The sequence below is a fragment of the Cherax quadricarinatus genome, chromosome 71 (assembly GCF_038502225.1).
Source record: "Cherax quadricarinatus isolate ZL_2023a chromosome 71, ASM3850222v1, whole genome shotgun sequence".
Taxonomy (NCBI): Eukaryota; Metazoa; Arthropoda; class Malacostraca; order Decapoda; family Parastacidae; genus Cherax; species Cherax quadricarinatus.
Window position 1 is genome coordinate 13,428,258 of NC_091362.1, and position 14,129 is coordinate 13,442,386.

Below are 14,129 nucleotides of genomic sequence, written 5' to 3' on the forward strand. Positions count from 1 at the left end.
TTACCCTCCTAAGCCTCCCCTCCCCCCCTCCAAAACCCCCTCCACCCCCTCCCCACCCCTTTTTTCCCTCTCCCCCACCTTATTTTTCCTCCCTTTCTCCTCCCCTCCAAAACCTACTCCCCTCCACCTCCTAAGCCTCTCCCTGTTCCTCCTAACCCTTTCCTCTTGCCCCCCCCCCAAAACCTCTCCCCTTTCCTTTCAAGCCTCTCCCCCCCACCAAAACCCCCTTTCCCCTTGGCCTACTTTTTCCACCTCCTGTTACTCCCCCCCCACCTCCTAAGCCTCTCACACCATCTAAGCCTCTCCCTTTTCCACCCCCCAAAAGCCTCCCCTCCCCACCCCCCAAAACCTACTCCCCCCACCCCCCTAATTCTCTCCCCCCTCCAAAAGCCTCTCCCCCCCAAGCCCCTACTCCCCCCCCACCCCCCTATTTCTCACACCCCTCCCCGGCCTCCCCACCCCCCCCCTCCAAAAGCCTCTCCCCCCTCCAAACCTCTCCCCTACCTCCTCCCTACTCCACTCCCCCCTCCCTAACCCTTCTCCCCCCCCCACCCCCCTAAGCCTCTCCTGCCCACCCCCCTAAGCCTACTCCCCCCCACCTCCTGTTCACCTCCCCCCCCCAAAACCTGCTCCCCCCACCTCCTAACCCTACCCCACTCCCCCCCAAAAGCCTTTTTCCCCTCCCCACCCTCCTAAGCCTCCCCTTTCCCCTCCTAAATCCCCCTCCCCACCCCCCTGGCCTACTAAACCCACTCCCCCCCCCTTCCAAAATACCCCTCCCCTCCCAACCCCCAACCCTTCCACCCTTCCTCCTACCTGCTCCCCTTTGCCCCCTAAAGCCTCTCCCCCCACCTCCAAAACCCTCCTCCTCCCCTCCTTTTTTCTCCCCCTTCCTCCTAAGCCTCTCCCCCCCCCCTAAGCCTACTCCCTCCCCCCCCTTTAAGCCTCTCCCATCCCCCAACCCCCCCAAACCTGGTTAACCTCCACCTCCAAAGGCCTGCTCCACACCCTTTAACCTTTTCCCCTCCTGTTGCCTCCAAAAGGCCTCTCCCCCTTGCCACCCCCTAAGTTGCCCCCATTTTGGCCCCTCCTGGGGCCTCCCCCCCCACCCCAAACCTATAGCCTTCCCCCTCCTAAAGTATCCCCTCCACCCCAAAAACCTCCTAATTCATTTTTAACTTATCCTAAATTTCCTCACTCCCTTTTTACCCTGTTATACCCCTTAAAAATTTTTTTCCCAAATAATTTATAAAACCTTTATCTATAAAAATGCCCCACATCTCCCCCTAACCTCCCTCCTTGAAGTATCACATTTTTATTAAATTATATTACCCCCAAAATTTCCCCAGTTTTTTAATAAACCCTTTATATCATACCTTATTTTATCTACCTATTAAACCCCTCCCAATTTAAATTTCTTTTACCCTAAGTTTGTTCCAAATTTTTTCCCCTGCCCCTTTTTTCCAATTTGCCTAAAATCTTTAATCTGGTTAATTAATCTTTCTCGATAAAAAAACCCCCTGGCCTCTCCCCACCCTCCTAAGCCTATCACTTCCCCACCTATCCGCCCCCCTGCCTTCCTAATTCCTCCCCCTCCCTCCAAAACCCTTCCCCAAATCCCCACCTCCAAAAATTCTCCCCCTTCCTCCTGCCTCTCATTTTCCACCCCCCAAATTTCTCCTCCCCCTCCTCCCTTTCCCTTACACCCCAAACCCCCCGGGCCTTTCCCCCTCCCCACCTCCCTATTTCCCCCCTTTAACCTCAAAGCCTCTCCCCCCCCACCTCCAAAAGGCCCCCTCCCCACCTCCTAAGCCCTCCCCCCCTCCCCCACCTCCCCTTTAAACCTCTCCTCCCCCCCTTTACCTACCCCAAAAAACTCCCCCCTCCTTAAGCCTCTCTGCCCCATCCTAACCCTTTACCCCACCCCTCCCTAAGCCTTTTCCTCCCCCCCTTTAACCCCCCTTTCCCCAACCCCCCCCCCACCCCCTAAACTCTCCCCCACCCCCAAAAATACTCACCCCTTTTCCTACCCTATTCCTCCCCCCCCCCAAAACCTCTCCCCTTCCCCCTCCTAAGCCTCCCCCTTTCCCCACCCCTAAGCCTCTCACCTCCCCTCCAAAACCTATCCCTCCCCTAAAAATTTTCTCCCTCCCCACCCCCCTTAAGCCTCCCCTCCCCCCCCTAAGCCTACCCCTCCCCCCACCTCCAAAATTATCCTCCCCACCTCCAAACCTCTCACCCCCCCCTAAGCCTCCCCCCGGGCTTCCCTCCTCCCCCCCCCTCTGCCCCTCCTCCTAAGCCTCTCCCCTTCCCCACCTAAAAACCACCCCCCCCACCTCCCAAAACCTCTCCTCCCCACCTCCTAATACTTTTTTCCCCAACCTAAGCCTCCTCACCTCCCCACCCTCCTAACCCTTACCAAAAACCCCCCCACCCCCCTAAAAAATTCCTCCCCTTTCCCTAACCCCTCTCCCCTTTTCCCCCCTAAACCTCCCCTTTCCCTTGCCCTCCAAAATCCCTCATTCCCCCCTTCCAAAACCTCCTCCCCCCCCCAAAACCTACTCCCACCTCCCACCTCCTGGCCTGCCCCTTTTTTTCTCACCTCCTCCTTTCCCTTTCCCCACCTCCAAAACCTCCCCACCCCAATTCCAAAACCTTCCCCCCCACCCCCCAAAAGCCTCTCCCCTTACCTCCTAATTCCCCTCCCCACCTCCAAAACCTACTCCTGTCCTCCTAAACCTACCTCCCTCCCCACCCCCCTAAGCCTACTCCCCCCCAAACCCCCTAACCTCCCCACACTCCCCCCCCAAAAGCCCCTCACCCCCTCCCCCCCACCCCCCTAACCCTTTCCCTCCCCTTCCCCCCACCCCCCTAAGCCTCCCCACCTCCCCACCTCCTAACCTCTCCCCCCCCTTTTCCTAAGCCTCCCCTTTCCCCAAAATCCTCGCCTCCACCCTGCCCACCCCCTGCCTCCCCTCCCCCCACCTCAAAGCCTCTCCCACCCTCCTAAGCCTCTCCCCCCCCCACCCCCTCCTTTCCCCTCCCCCCCTTTTTATCCCTTTAACCCAAAACCCCACATCCCCACCTCCTAAGCCTCTCCCCACCTCCTAAGCCTCTCCCTGCCACCCCCCAAAAATTCTCCCAATTTTTCCCTTTTTAACCCTTTCTCCACTCCCACCTCCCTGCCTCCTCCCATTCCCCAAAACCTTTTCCCCTAAATACCCCAAACCTCCACCTCCTAAATATATTTGCCCCCCACCCCCTAAGCCTCTCCCCCACCTTACCCATTTTCCTAACCTGTTCATTTTTTTTCCACCCCCTTTAACCCTATTTCACACCCCTTCCTCCCCTTAAGCCACTCACCTCCCCACCCCCTAAGCCTCCCTCCATCCCCCACCCCCTAAGCCCCCCATTTTAATTTTAAAACCCTCCTAAGCCTCTCACTCCCCAACTCAAAAGCCTTTTTTTTCCCTCCAAAATTTCTCCCCCACCTCCTAAGCCTACTCCCCTGCCACCCCCCTAAGCCTCTCACACCCCACCTCCTAAATACTCCCCCAACCTCCTTTTCTGCCCCCCCTATTAATATCCTGCCCCCTCCAAAGCCTCTCCTCCCCACCCCCCAAACCCCTTTTCCCCCAACCTTTCCCACCCTCCTAAGCCTACTCACCACCTCCAAAAGCCTGCTCACATCCCCACCTCCCTAAACCCCACCTTTTTGCCCCCACCACCTTTTCCCTTTTGGCCCTTAATTCCCCTCCCTAACCGGGTAATTTTCCCCTAAATCCCAAAAGCCTACCCCCTTTTTACCTCCCTCCTCCCCACTCCCCACCCCTTTAACCCTATCACACCCCCTCCTAAACCCTACTCCTCCCATCCTATTTCTCCTGCCCCCCCCAAACCCTGCTCCTCCCCTTCCCTCCTAAGCCTACTCCCCTGCCCCCCCTAAACCTCTCCCTCCCCACCTCCAAAAGCCCTCCTTTTTTACCCCCAAAATTACTCCCCCCTTTTTCCTTTAACCCTTTCCCCCCCCCCCACCTCCAAAACCTCTCCTCCCCCCCCCCAAAACCTCTAAACCCTTACCTCAAAACCTCCTCACCTCCAAACCCCCCTAAGCCTCTCCCTTTTCCCCCCCCTCCTAAATATACACCCCTTTCCTCCAAACCCTCCTCCCCACTCCCCACCCCCCAAAACCAAACTCTGCCCCCTCCAAAAACCTCTCCACCCCCCCACCCCCCTAAATTTACTCCCCCCCCCCACCTCCTAAACCTCTCACACCCCCCCAAAATTACTAACTGACCTCCAAAATCCCCTGCCCTCCTTTTTTTCTCCCCCCACCCCCAAAAATTTCCTCCCCTCCTCCAAAGCCTCTCCCCCCCAAAACCCAAAAACCTCTCCCCCCCACCCCCCCTTTATACCCCCTTTTTCCCACCTCCAAAACCTCTCCTCCCCCCTCCTAGCCTGCTCCACCTCCACCTCCAAAGCCTCTCCCCCCACCCCCAAAAACCTCCCCCCTCCCCCCCCTAACCCCTACTCCCCCCCAACCCTACCTGCCCCTCCAAAACAAGCCTAAATCCAATCTAAATCCCCCTTTTTGTTAGTGTGCAGCAATATTCCAGCCTAGATAGAACAAGTGACCTGAAGAGTGTCATCATGGGCTTGGCCTCCCTAGTTTTGAAGGTTCTCATTATCCATCCTGTCATTTTTCTAGCAGATGCGATTGATACAATGTTATGGTCCTTGAAGGTGAGATCCTCCGACATGATCACTCCCAGGTCTTTGACGTTGGTGTTTCGCTCTATTTTGTGGCCAGAATTTGTTTTGTACTCTGATGAAGATTTAATTTCCTCATGTTTACCATATCTGAGTAATTGAAATTTCTCATCGTTGAACTTCATATTGTTTTCTGCAGCCCACTGAAAGATTTGGTTGATGTCTGCCTGGAGCTTTGCAGTGTCTGCAATGGAAGACACTGTCATGCAGATTCGGGTGTCATCTGCAAAGGAAGACACGGTGCTGTGGCTGACATCCTTGTCTATGTCGGATATGAGGATGAGGAACAAGATGGGAGCTAGTACTGTGCCTTGTATTATTGTATTATTGTATTATTGTAAAATTAACATTTTTTTTTATAAAATATAGTGAAAAATGTCTTTGTAAATAAATAATGAAAATATTGTTGTAAATAAATAATGAAAATATTGTTGTAAATAAATAATGAATATAGTGGAACAAATATGATGTACGAGAAATTATGAAAGGATATTATAACTATTTTAGGCAGGAGACGGAGGTTCGAGCCTCCACTACTTCTTGTATTGAATGGCCCACACGGGTTTAACGCCTCGTGGAAAATGTAATTTGAATTTTGTATTTTCTTTTAGTTTACAGTATGTCCATTAATCATTGGTAACAGTATAAACAATACGGACTCACCTCCTAGTGTACAAACACTGAGGGATACACACATCTAAGTGTACAAACACTGAGGGATACACACATCTAAGTGTACAAACACTGAGGGATACACACATCTAAGTGTACACTGAGGGATACACACATCTAAGTGTACAAACACGGATACACACCGGTCAGTATACAAACACCGAGGGATGCACACCTCTCAGTGTACACACACTGAAGGATACACACCTCTCAGTGTACAAACACTGCAATGTACAAACACTGAGGGATACACACATTTAAGTGTACAAACACTGAGGGATACACACATCTAAGTGTACAAACACAGGGATACACACATCTAAGTGTACAAACACAGGGATACACTCATCTAAGTGTACAAACACGGATGCACACCTCTCAGTATACAAACACCGAGGGATACACACCTCTCAGTGTACACACACTGAGGGATACACACCTCTCAGTGTACAAACACCAATGTACAAACACTGAGGGATACGCACATCTAAGTGTACAAACACTGAGGGATACACACATCTAAGTGTACAAACACTGAGGGATACACACATCTAAGTGTACAAACACTGAGGGATACACACATCTAAGTGTACAAACACTGAGGGATACACACATCTAAGTGTACAAACACAGGGATACACACCTCTCACTGTACAAACACTGAGGGATACACATCTCAATTTTTCAACACTGAGGGATACACATATCTCAGTGTACAACACTGAGGGATACACACATCTCAGTGTACAACACTGAGGGATGCACACATCTCAGTGTACAAACACTGAGGGATACACACCTCTCAGTGTACAAACACTGAGGGATACACACCTCTCAGTGTACAAACACTGAGGGATACACACCTCTCAATTGTACACTGAGGGATACACACCTCTCAGTGTACAAACACTGAAGGATATGCACATCTCAGTGTACAAACACTGAGGGATATGCACATCTCAGTGTACAAACACTGAGGGATACACACCTCCTGGTGTACAAACACTGAGGGATACATCTCAGTGTACAACACTGAGGGATACACACATCTAAGTGTACAAACACTGAGGGATACACACTTCTCAGTGTACAAACTGAGGGATACACACCTCTCAGTGTACAAACACTGAGGGATACACACCTCTCAGTGTACAAACACTGAGGGATACACACATCTCAGTGTACAAACAGTGAGGGATACGCACATCTCAGTGTACAAACACTGAGGGATATGCACATCCCGGTGTACAAACACTGAGGGATACACACCTTTCAGTTTACAAACACAGGGATACACACCTCTCAGTGTACAACACTGAGGGATACACACCTCTCAGTGTACAACACTGAGGGATACACACCTCTCAGTGTACAACACTGAGGGATACACACCTCTCAGTGTACAAACACTGAGGAATGCACACATCTCATTGTACAAACACTGAGGGATACAGCATACAAACATTGAGGGATTCACACATCTCAGTGTACAAACACTGAGGGATACACACATCTCAGTATACAAACACAGAGAGATACACACCTCTCAGTGTACAAACACTGAGAGATGCACACATGTCAGTGTAGAAATACAGGGATACAGAGTACAAACACAGGGATACAGTGTACAAACACTGAGGGATACACAGGGATAGTGTACAAACACTGAGGGATACATAGGGATAGTGTACAAACACTGAGGGATACACAGGGATAGTGTACAAACACTGAGGGATACACAGGGATAGTGTACAAACACTGAGGGATACTCACATATCAGTGCACAAACACTACAATATGTTATATAAAGCTTCCTCTTAGTAAATCACATCAATTAAAGTTTGAAACCCATCCAAACAACCATTCCCAGTCGCTCTGAATCCAACGATTCCTCTTATGTACAACCTTTACTGCCCCCATAGAATAAAATACACCATACATTCGTCACAGGCCATACTCCAACAAGTACTACAAGCATTGGGACCGAGGAGTGTACTGCTGTATAGTGTGCAGGGAAGAACTCTTCCTCTCACACACTAAGTATGACTCGGGGTCAGGCTGGCCTGCCTTCTACGATATCATCAGTAAAGACAAAGTTTCTCTCAAACAAGATCTCTCACACGGTAAATACATGTTTATTGTTACTAATATTATTATTATTATTACCTGTCTAGACTTTAGTCTTTAAGTATTAGGTTAAGTCTGCCCGAAATGCCCCGGCATGATAGTGGCTTTCTTTGTGCTTAACTAATCAAAACTATAATCACACACTGTAAACTTTGCGAAGAACTGAAATCTTTCTTTAAATGTTTTTACACTTGCTTTTGTGGTAGACGTATTACTATATTCATGGAGAAGCACTAAATCTGTAGGGTTACACCGTATCTGGGGAGTGGTTGTTAAGCTGATTCTATCCAAGGTGAAATTCTTTCATTCAACACACCGGCCATATCCCACCTAGGCAGGGTGGCCAAAAAAGAGAAACGAAAGTTTCTCTTAAATTTAGTAATTTATACGGGAGAAGGGGTTATTAGCCCCTTTCTCCCGGCATTTTAGTCGCCTCTTACAACACGCATGGCTTACAGAGGAAGAATTCTGTTCCACTTCCCCATGGAGATAAGAGGAAATAAACAAGAACAAGAACTAGAAAGAAAATAGAAGAATACCTAGAGGGGTGTGTATATATATGCTTGTACATGTATGTGTAGTGTGACCTAAGTGCAAGTAGAAGTAGCAAGATGTACCTGAAATCTTGCATGTTTATGAGACAGACAAAAGGCACCAGCTATCCTACCATCATGTAAAACAATTACAGTGGACCCCCCACATAACGATATTAATCCGTTCCTGAGAGCTCATTGTTATGCGAAATTATCGTTATGCGAATGAATTTTCCCCATAAGAAATAATGGAAATCAAATTAATCCGTGCAAGACACCCAAAAATATGAAAAAAAAAAATTTACCACATGAAATATACATTTTCCTAAACACAAAGAGAAGGATACATGCACAATAGTAGAGTAGTACATGCACAATATATATTGTGCATGTACTACTCTACTAAATGAAGAATAAATGACACTTACTTTTATTGAAGATGCAGCAATGACTGATGAGACACTGTGTCCTGGGAGTGCCTTTTCCTCCTGAGTACTGTAGGTCCTGTTTGGCATTTTCTTCCAGAACAGGCCTTACCACATTGTGTATGCCACTACGATTCTTAAATCTCTCAAACCAACCTTTGCTGGCTTTAAATTCTCCAATATGAGCACTAGTTCCAGGCATTTTTCCCTGTTCACCTGGGTGTTAGTCGACTGGTGTGGGTTGCTTCCTGGGAGACAAGATTAAGGACCCCAATGGAAATAAGTTAGACAGTCTTCGATGACACTGACTTTTTTGGGTTATCCTGGGTGGCTAACCCTCTGGGGTTAATTGTTTCTTGGTATTCTCAATAAGCCACACCAACAACGGTGCTACAGCAGCAGCAGCAGCTGACAGTGCTACAGCAGCAGCTGACAGTGCTACAGCAGCAGTAGATGGTGCTACAGCAGCAGCAGATGGTACTACAGCAGCAGCAGATGGTACTACAGCAGCAGCAGATGGTACTACAGCAGCAGCAGCAGCTGACGGTGGTACAGCAGCAGCTGACGGTGCTACAGCAGCAGCAGCAGCAGCAGCTGACAGTGCTACAGCAGCAGCAGCAGCTGACAGTGCAGCAGCAGCAGCAGCTGACAGTGCTACAGCAGCAGCAGCAGCAGACAGTGCTACAGCAGCAGCAGCAGCAGCTGACAGTGCTACAGCAGCAGCAGCAGCTGACAGTGCTACAGCAGCAGCAGCTGACAGTGCTACAGCAGCAGCTGACAGTGCTACAGCAGCAGCAGACAGTGCTACAGCAGCAGCAGACGGTGCTACAGCAGCAGCAGACGATACTACAGCAGCAGCAGCAGCAGACGGTGCTACAGCAGCAGCAGATGGTGCTACAGCAACAGCAGACAGTGCTACAGCAGCAGCAGACGGTACTACAGCAGCAGCAGCAGCTGACGGTGGTACAGCAGCAGCAGCAGCTGACGGTGCTACAGCAGCAGCAGCATCAGCAGTTGACCATGGTACCACAGTATTTCGATAATATTTCTCACCCTTTTTACCACAGGGTTGGCACTAGAAGCTTTCTTGGGGCCCATGGTCACTTATTTTACAGATAAAATCACCAAAAACACTGTAATAATACGAAATGTTCCGATTGTATGCTTGGATGTTACCTCGGAGGCTGGCTTGTAAACAATGCCACCGGCGGAACATGTGAGGCTGGCTCAGGCCTCACATAGACGCATCTCGGACGAATAGCGTTGAGCGGGTTTTTTAGCGGTATGCGAGGCAAAATCTTAGTGATAAAATGTATCGGTATGCGGATTTAACGTTATGTGATGCCAACGGTATGTGGGGGTCCACTGTACAGGTTTTCATTGTACACTCACTTGGTAGGATGGTAGCACCTCCCTGGGCAGTTGCTGTTTACCAACCTACTACCTATATTCATGGAGAAGCACTAAATCCGTAGGGTTACACCGTATCTGGGGAGTGGTTGTTAAGCTGATTCTATCCAAGGTGAAATAGTAACTCAAATTTCCTGGATCAAGAGCCCTTTGGCTAACACAAAGGCACTCACCCCCTCCTCAAAGGGATGATTCTCAGTTGTAAAGAAAAAATTCTACATCGTCAAAGAAAAATTTGATGTTAACTTTTCCTTAGTTATTTCAAAGTTTGTCATAGCGAATTTCCCATTGATTTCTTTTTTAAATACATGCTAACCATGCTGTATATACACTTAAAAGGGGTTTGTATATTTCAGTACATATACACAGAGTATTTTAATCCCTAAATTAGGGGTTGAAGTATCCATGACAGGTGGTGTAGAGTTGACATGTAGTCATGATGACCCTTTTGTAGTTGATAGGCTTTAAACCAAATAAAATAATGAGGGAATCTTTATTATGGAATGTTTTGCCAGTCATTGGCTTCTTCAATCCAATACATACAGAAAGAAAAGGACCATAAAAGATGATGGATTGAACACATCAACTCCAGGCTGAGGGACTGATTACCTCAAACTCCTCATCATCTTCTACTGTTCGTCTCTGTAATGGACTGAAAAGGCCAATATCTGTTAAAATGTTTCCGTAATAATGATTCCCAAATGTTGCACAAGTGTCTCATTCTTCAACTTGTCGGTTTTGTAAACCATTTACATCATTTAAACCAAATAGCCCAGCTAAACCATATGATCAATAAAATGTTTTAATTTTTGATGTTATAAGCATTCCAATTTGATCGCATAGATTGCTCATTCTGCAGAATTCCGATATAAATTCCTAGAAATTATCTGTCACATAGTAGTGATGTTTATGCTTTTTTTTAGTTGGTGCCAACCTTCTGCTCTTGGTGTGCAATCCATCTTTGGCAAGGACAGAGGTTGCATGTGCAACATGTGGTGCACATATTGGTCATGTGTTTGATGATGGACCTAAGCCCACAGGACAGCGCTTCTGTGTCAATTCTTCGTCCCTCATCTTCAAGCCTCAAGGACCAGTTGATGAAAACTCCACCCCAAATTTAGAAAGGATGGTTTGTATTCAGTTTTAAATATACCCATTTGTTCTTTGTTGTAAAGAGTATAAATCAGTGATAGTTGTGTCATATTGAATATTGCTTAAACATTAAACCACATTGAAATGGATACATTACATTAAAATAAATCTTGCATCAGATCTTTATAATTACAAATTATTATTACTACTATTATTAGTATTATTATGGGAAAGCACTAAGCACTTAAGGGTCATATTGTTCCTTGGGAATGGGAGGTAATCACATTTCATCCAAAGAAGAGTGAGAGTATCTCCAATTCCTTAGATCAAGACCTCTTCGCCACCATCAAAGAGCCTTCCTTGAAGGGTATATTCATGACCGCCTTCAATAAAATACGAGTGAAAATTCAGTGTACAGTAGAACCCCGGTTTTTGAACTTAGTTGGTTCCTAGGTGGTGTTCGAACTGTAAAAAATTCACTATCTGAAACGATATTTCCCAGGCTTTAATTATCAGAATCACACACTGGAGGATGTTGAACTCTTCCAAAAGTCTCTGAGAACCAGGTTAGTGCCAGAGGTCACTTCAAAGCACTTTTGAAACAAGGCTTACCTGTAAAATTTTTTGACAACTGTACTTTAAACAAGTCATCGTGTTCAGACTCCAGAAAAACATTCAAAGACAGGGTCAGTTTTATCTGAACAAAATTGTTCAGACTTTGGTTTGTTCGAGGTCCAGTATGTTTGAACACCAGGGTTACACTGTATTTCTGATACCGTTGAAGAATCAGCATCTTACGTTATTTTTACTTTTTTTATAGTATATTTTATTTAACAAAATTGTTTGAGCAGCTGCAGTGAACGCTGAGAAAAGAGCTCATTAAGTGAAAACTATGTTAAGAAAACAGCATTTACCCTTAGAAGCCTGTCATGCTCACCAGACGGGATGTTTCTTGCTTATTTTAGGCTTTGTAAGTGATCTCCACTATTGAATGTGAAAGTCGTTTGTTTGTAAGCAATAATTGAGTTCCAAATTGTTGTAAGTGGTAAACATGGTTACTTGGAACAGAAAGTCAGGGCCCAACTGTACTAGCAAAATAGATATATTTATGAGAAGTTGTTAGTACAGTATGTACATAGTTCATCAAAATACATAGTACAGGAGGCCCTCCACATTCGCAAGGGTTAGGGGATCAAGAACCTCGCGAATCTTGAAAATTCGTGAATGTTTGGTGCGCAAATATGATGTAGGGAAATATAATAATGCTGTACTGTAGCGTTCACGAATGTTTTGATGTGCAAATACACCTACCATCGGACTTACGACCGAGTTCGGTTCCGAGAAACCGGTCGTAAGTCGAAATGGTCGTAAGTCGAACTTTACTACTGAATATCAACATAACATTTTTGTAATGACTTTATTTTATTGTTTTATTTTGGTATTTCATGTTTTACTTTACTTTTTATGCTGTTAGTACTGTATTTTATACTGTAAGGTTTAGGATAAACACTGTGTACAACACAAATAGTTGTTTATTTCCCAGAAATTTGGCATAAAAAACACGGTTGTAAGTCGAGTGGTCGTAAGTCGAGCAGGTCGTAAGTCGGATGGTAGGTGTATATTGTAAGGAAATATAATACAGTGGACCCCCGGTTAACGATTTTAATCCGTGCAAGAGGGCTCATCGTTATGCGAAATAATCGTTATGCGAATGAATTTTCCCCATAAGAAATAATGGAAATAAAATTAATCCGTGCAAGACGCCCAAAAGTATGAAAAAAATTTTTTTTTACCACATGAAATGTTAATTTTAATACACACAAACTGAAAAAGGCATGCACAATTACATGACACTTACTTTTATTGAAGATCTGGTGATGATTGATGGGATGGGAGGAGGGGAGAGCATTATCTTCTTACTGTTTAGAAGGGGAATCCCCTTCCATTAGGACTTGAGGTAGCAAGTCCTTTTCTGGGGTTACTTCCCTTCTTCTTTTAATGCCACTAGGGCCAGCTTGAGAGTCACTGGACCTCTGTCGCACAACAAATCTGTCCATAGAGCTCTGTACCTCCCGTTCCTTCAAGACTTTCCTAAAATGGGCCATAACATTGTCATTGAAATAGTCACAAGCACGGCTTGCAACAGCTGTGTCAGGGTGATTTTCATCTATAAAGGTTTGCAGTTCAACCCACTCTGCACACATTTCCTTAATCTTTGAAGTAGGCACAATGGATTCCACAACTGGCATAGGCTTCTCAGGGTTAGCCCCAAACCCTTCAAAATCTTTCTTAATTTCCATACTAATTCTCACCCTTTTTACCACAGGGTTGGCACTAGAAGCTTTCTTGGGGCCCATGGTCACTTATTTTCCAGAAACAGCACCGAAAATACTGTAATAATACGAAATATTCCGAGTGTATGCTTGGATGTTACCGCGGAGGCTGGCTGGTAAACAATGGGACGGAGCGGCACATGTGAGGCTGGCTGAGGGCACATTGGACGCGTCTCGGACGAAAATCGGTATGCGGGTTTTTAATCGGTATGCGGGGCAAAAATTTTGCGATAAAAGTAATCGTTATGCGGAAAAATCGCTATGCGATGCCATCGTTATGCGGGGGTCCACTGTAATAGCATTTACTTAGCCTAACAGTACTGCTTCCTTAACCTATTGAACCACAAACAATCATAAAACACGTGAAAACATCATAAAATATTGTTGTTTGGTAAATATGATTGGGTGGCTGGGCACTTGCAAATGTGCAGGGCTAGCTGTAGATATTTTACAGAAAATCTTTTGAATGTCATTATCAACTCCTTAATGTAGATAATGTATGTGCATTTTTAGATTTAATCATGGATTTTTCTTGCCTTGCAGGAGAAAGTGTGGTCAACATCAGTGCCACGACCAGCAGAACCAATGGTACATCTTGCCTCCCCATCAAATTCATGTGCCCTTGGAGCTCGCATGTGCTTCCGAGTATCTAACATGGATGCATGTGAGGCAACCACACCGCAGTCTTGAGACACACCATCCGGTCCCTGTATAGGACCCGAAGCAGTGGGATCTGTTTGCACCAAAACATCATTGACTGATAATGT

General features: G+C 46.5%; 1 protein-coding gene across 1 annotated transcript; it reads left to right on the forward strand.

Annotated features, from left to right (window-relative positions):
* Positions 1–7,369: 7,369 nt before the first annotated feature.
* LOC128700427 (peptide methionine sulfoxide reductase MsrB-like) lies at positions 7,370–14,052 on the forward strand (the record flags this gene model as incomplete). The annotated part of the gene is made up of 3 exons (XM_053793647.2): positions 7,370–7,565; positions 10,861–11,066; positions 13,906–14,052. Coding segments are annotated over 3 exons (549 nt in total), but the record flags the coding sequence as incomplete, so codon positions are not given.
* Between the last annotated feature and the right edge of the window lie 77 nt (positions 14,053–14,129).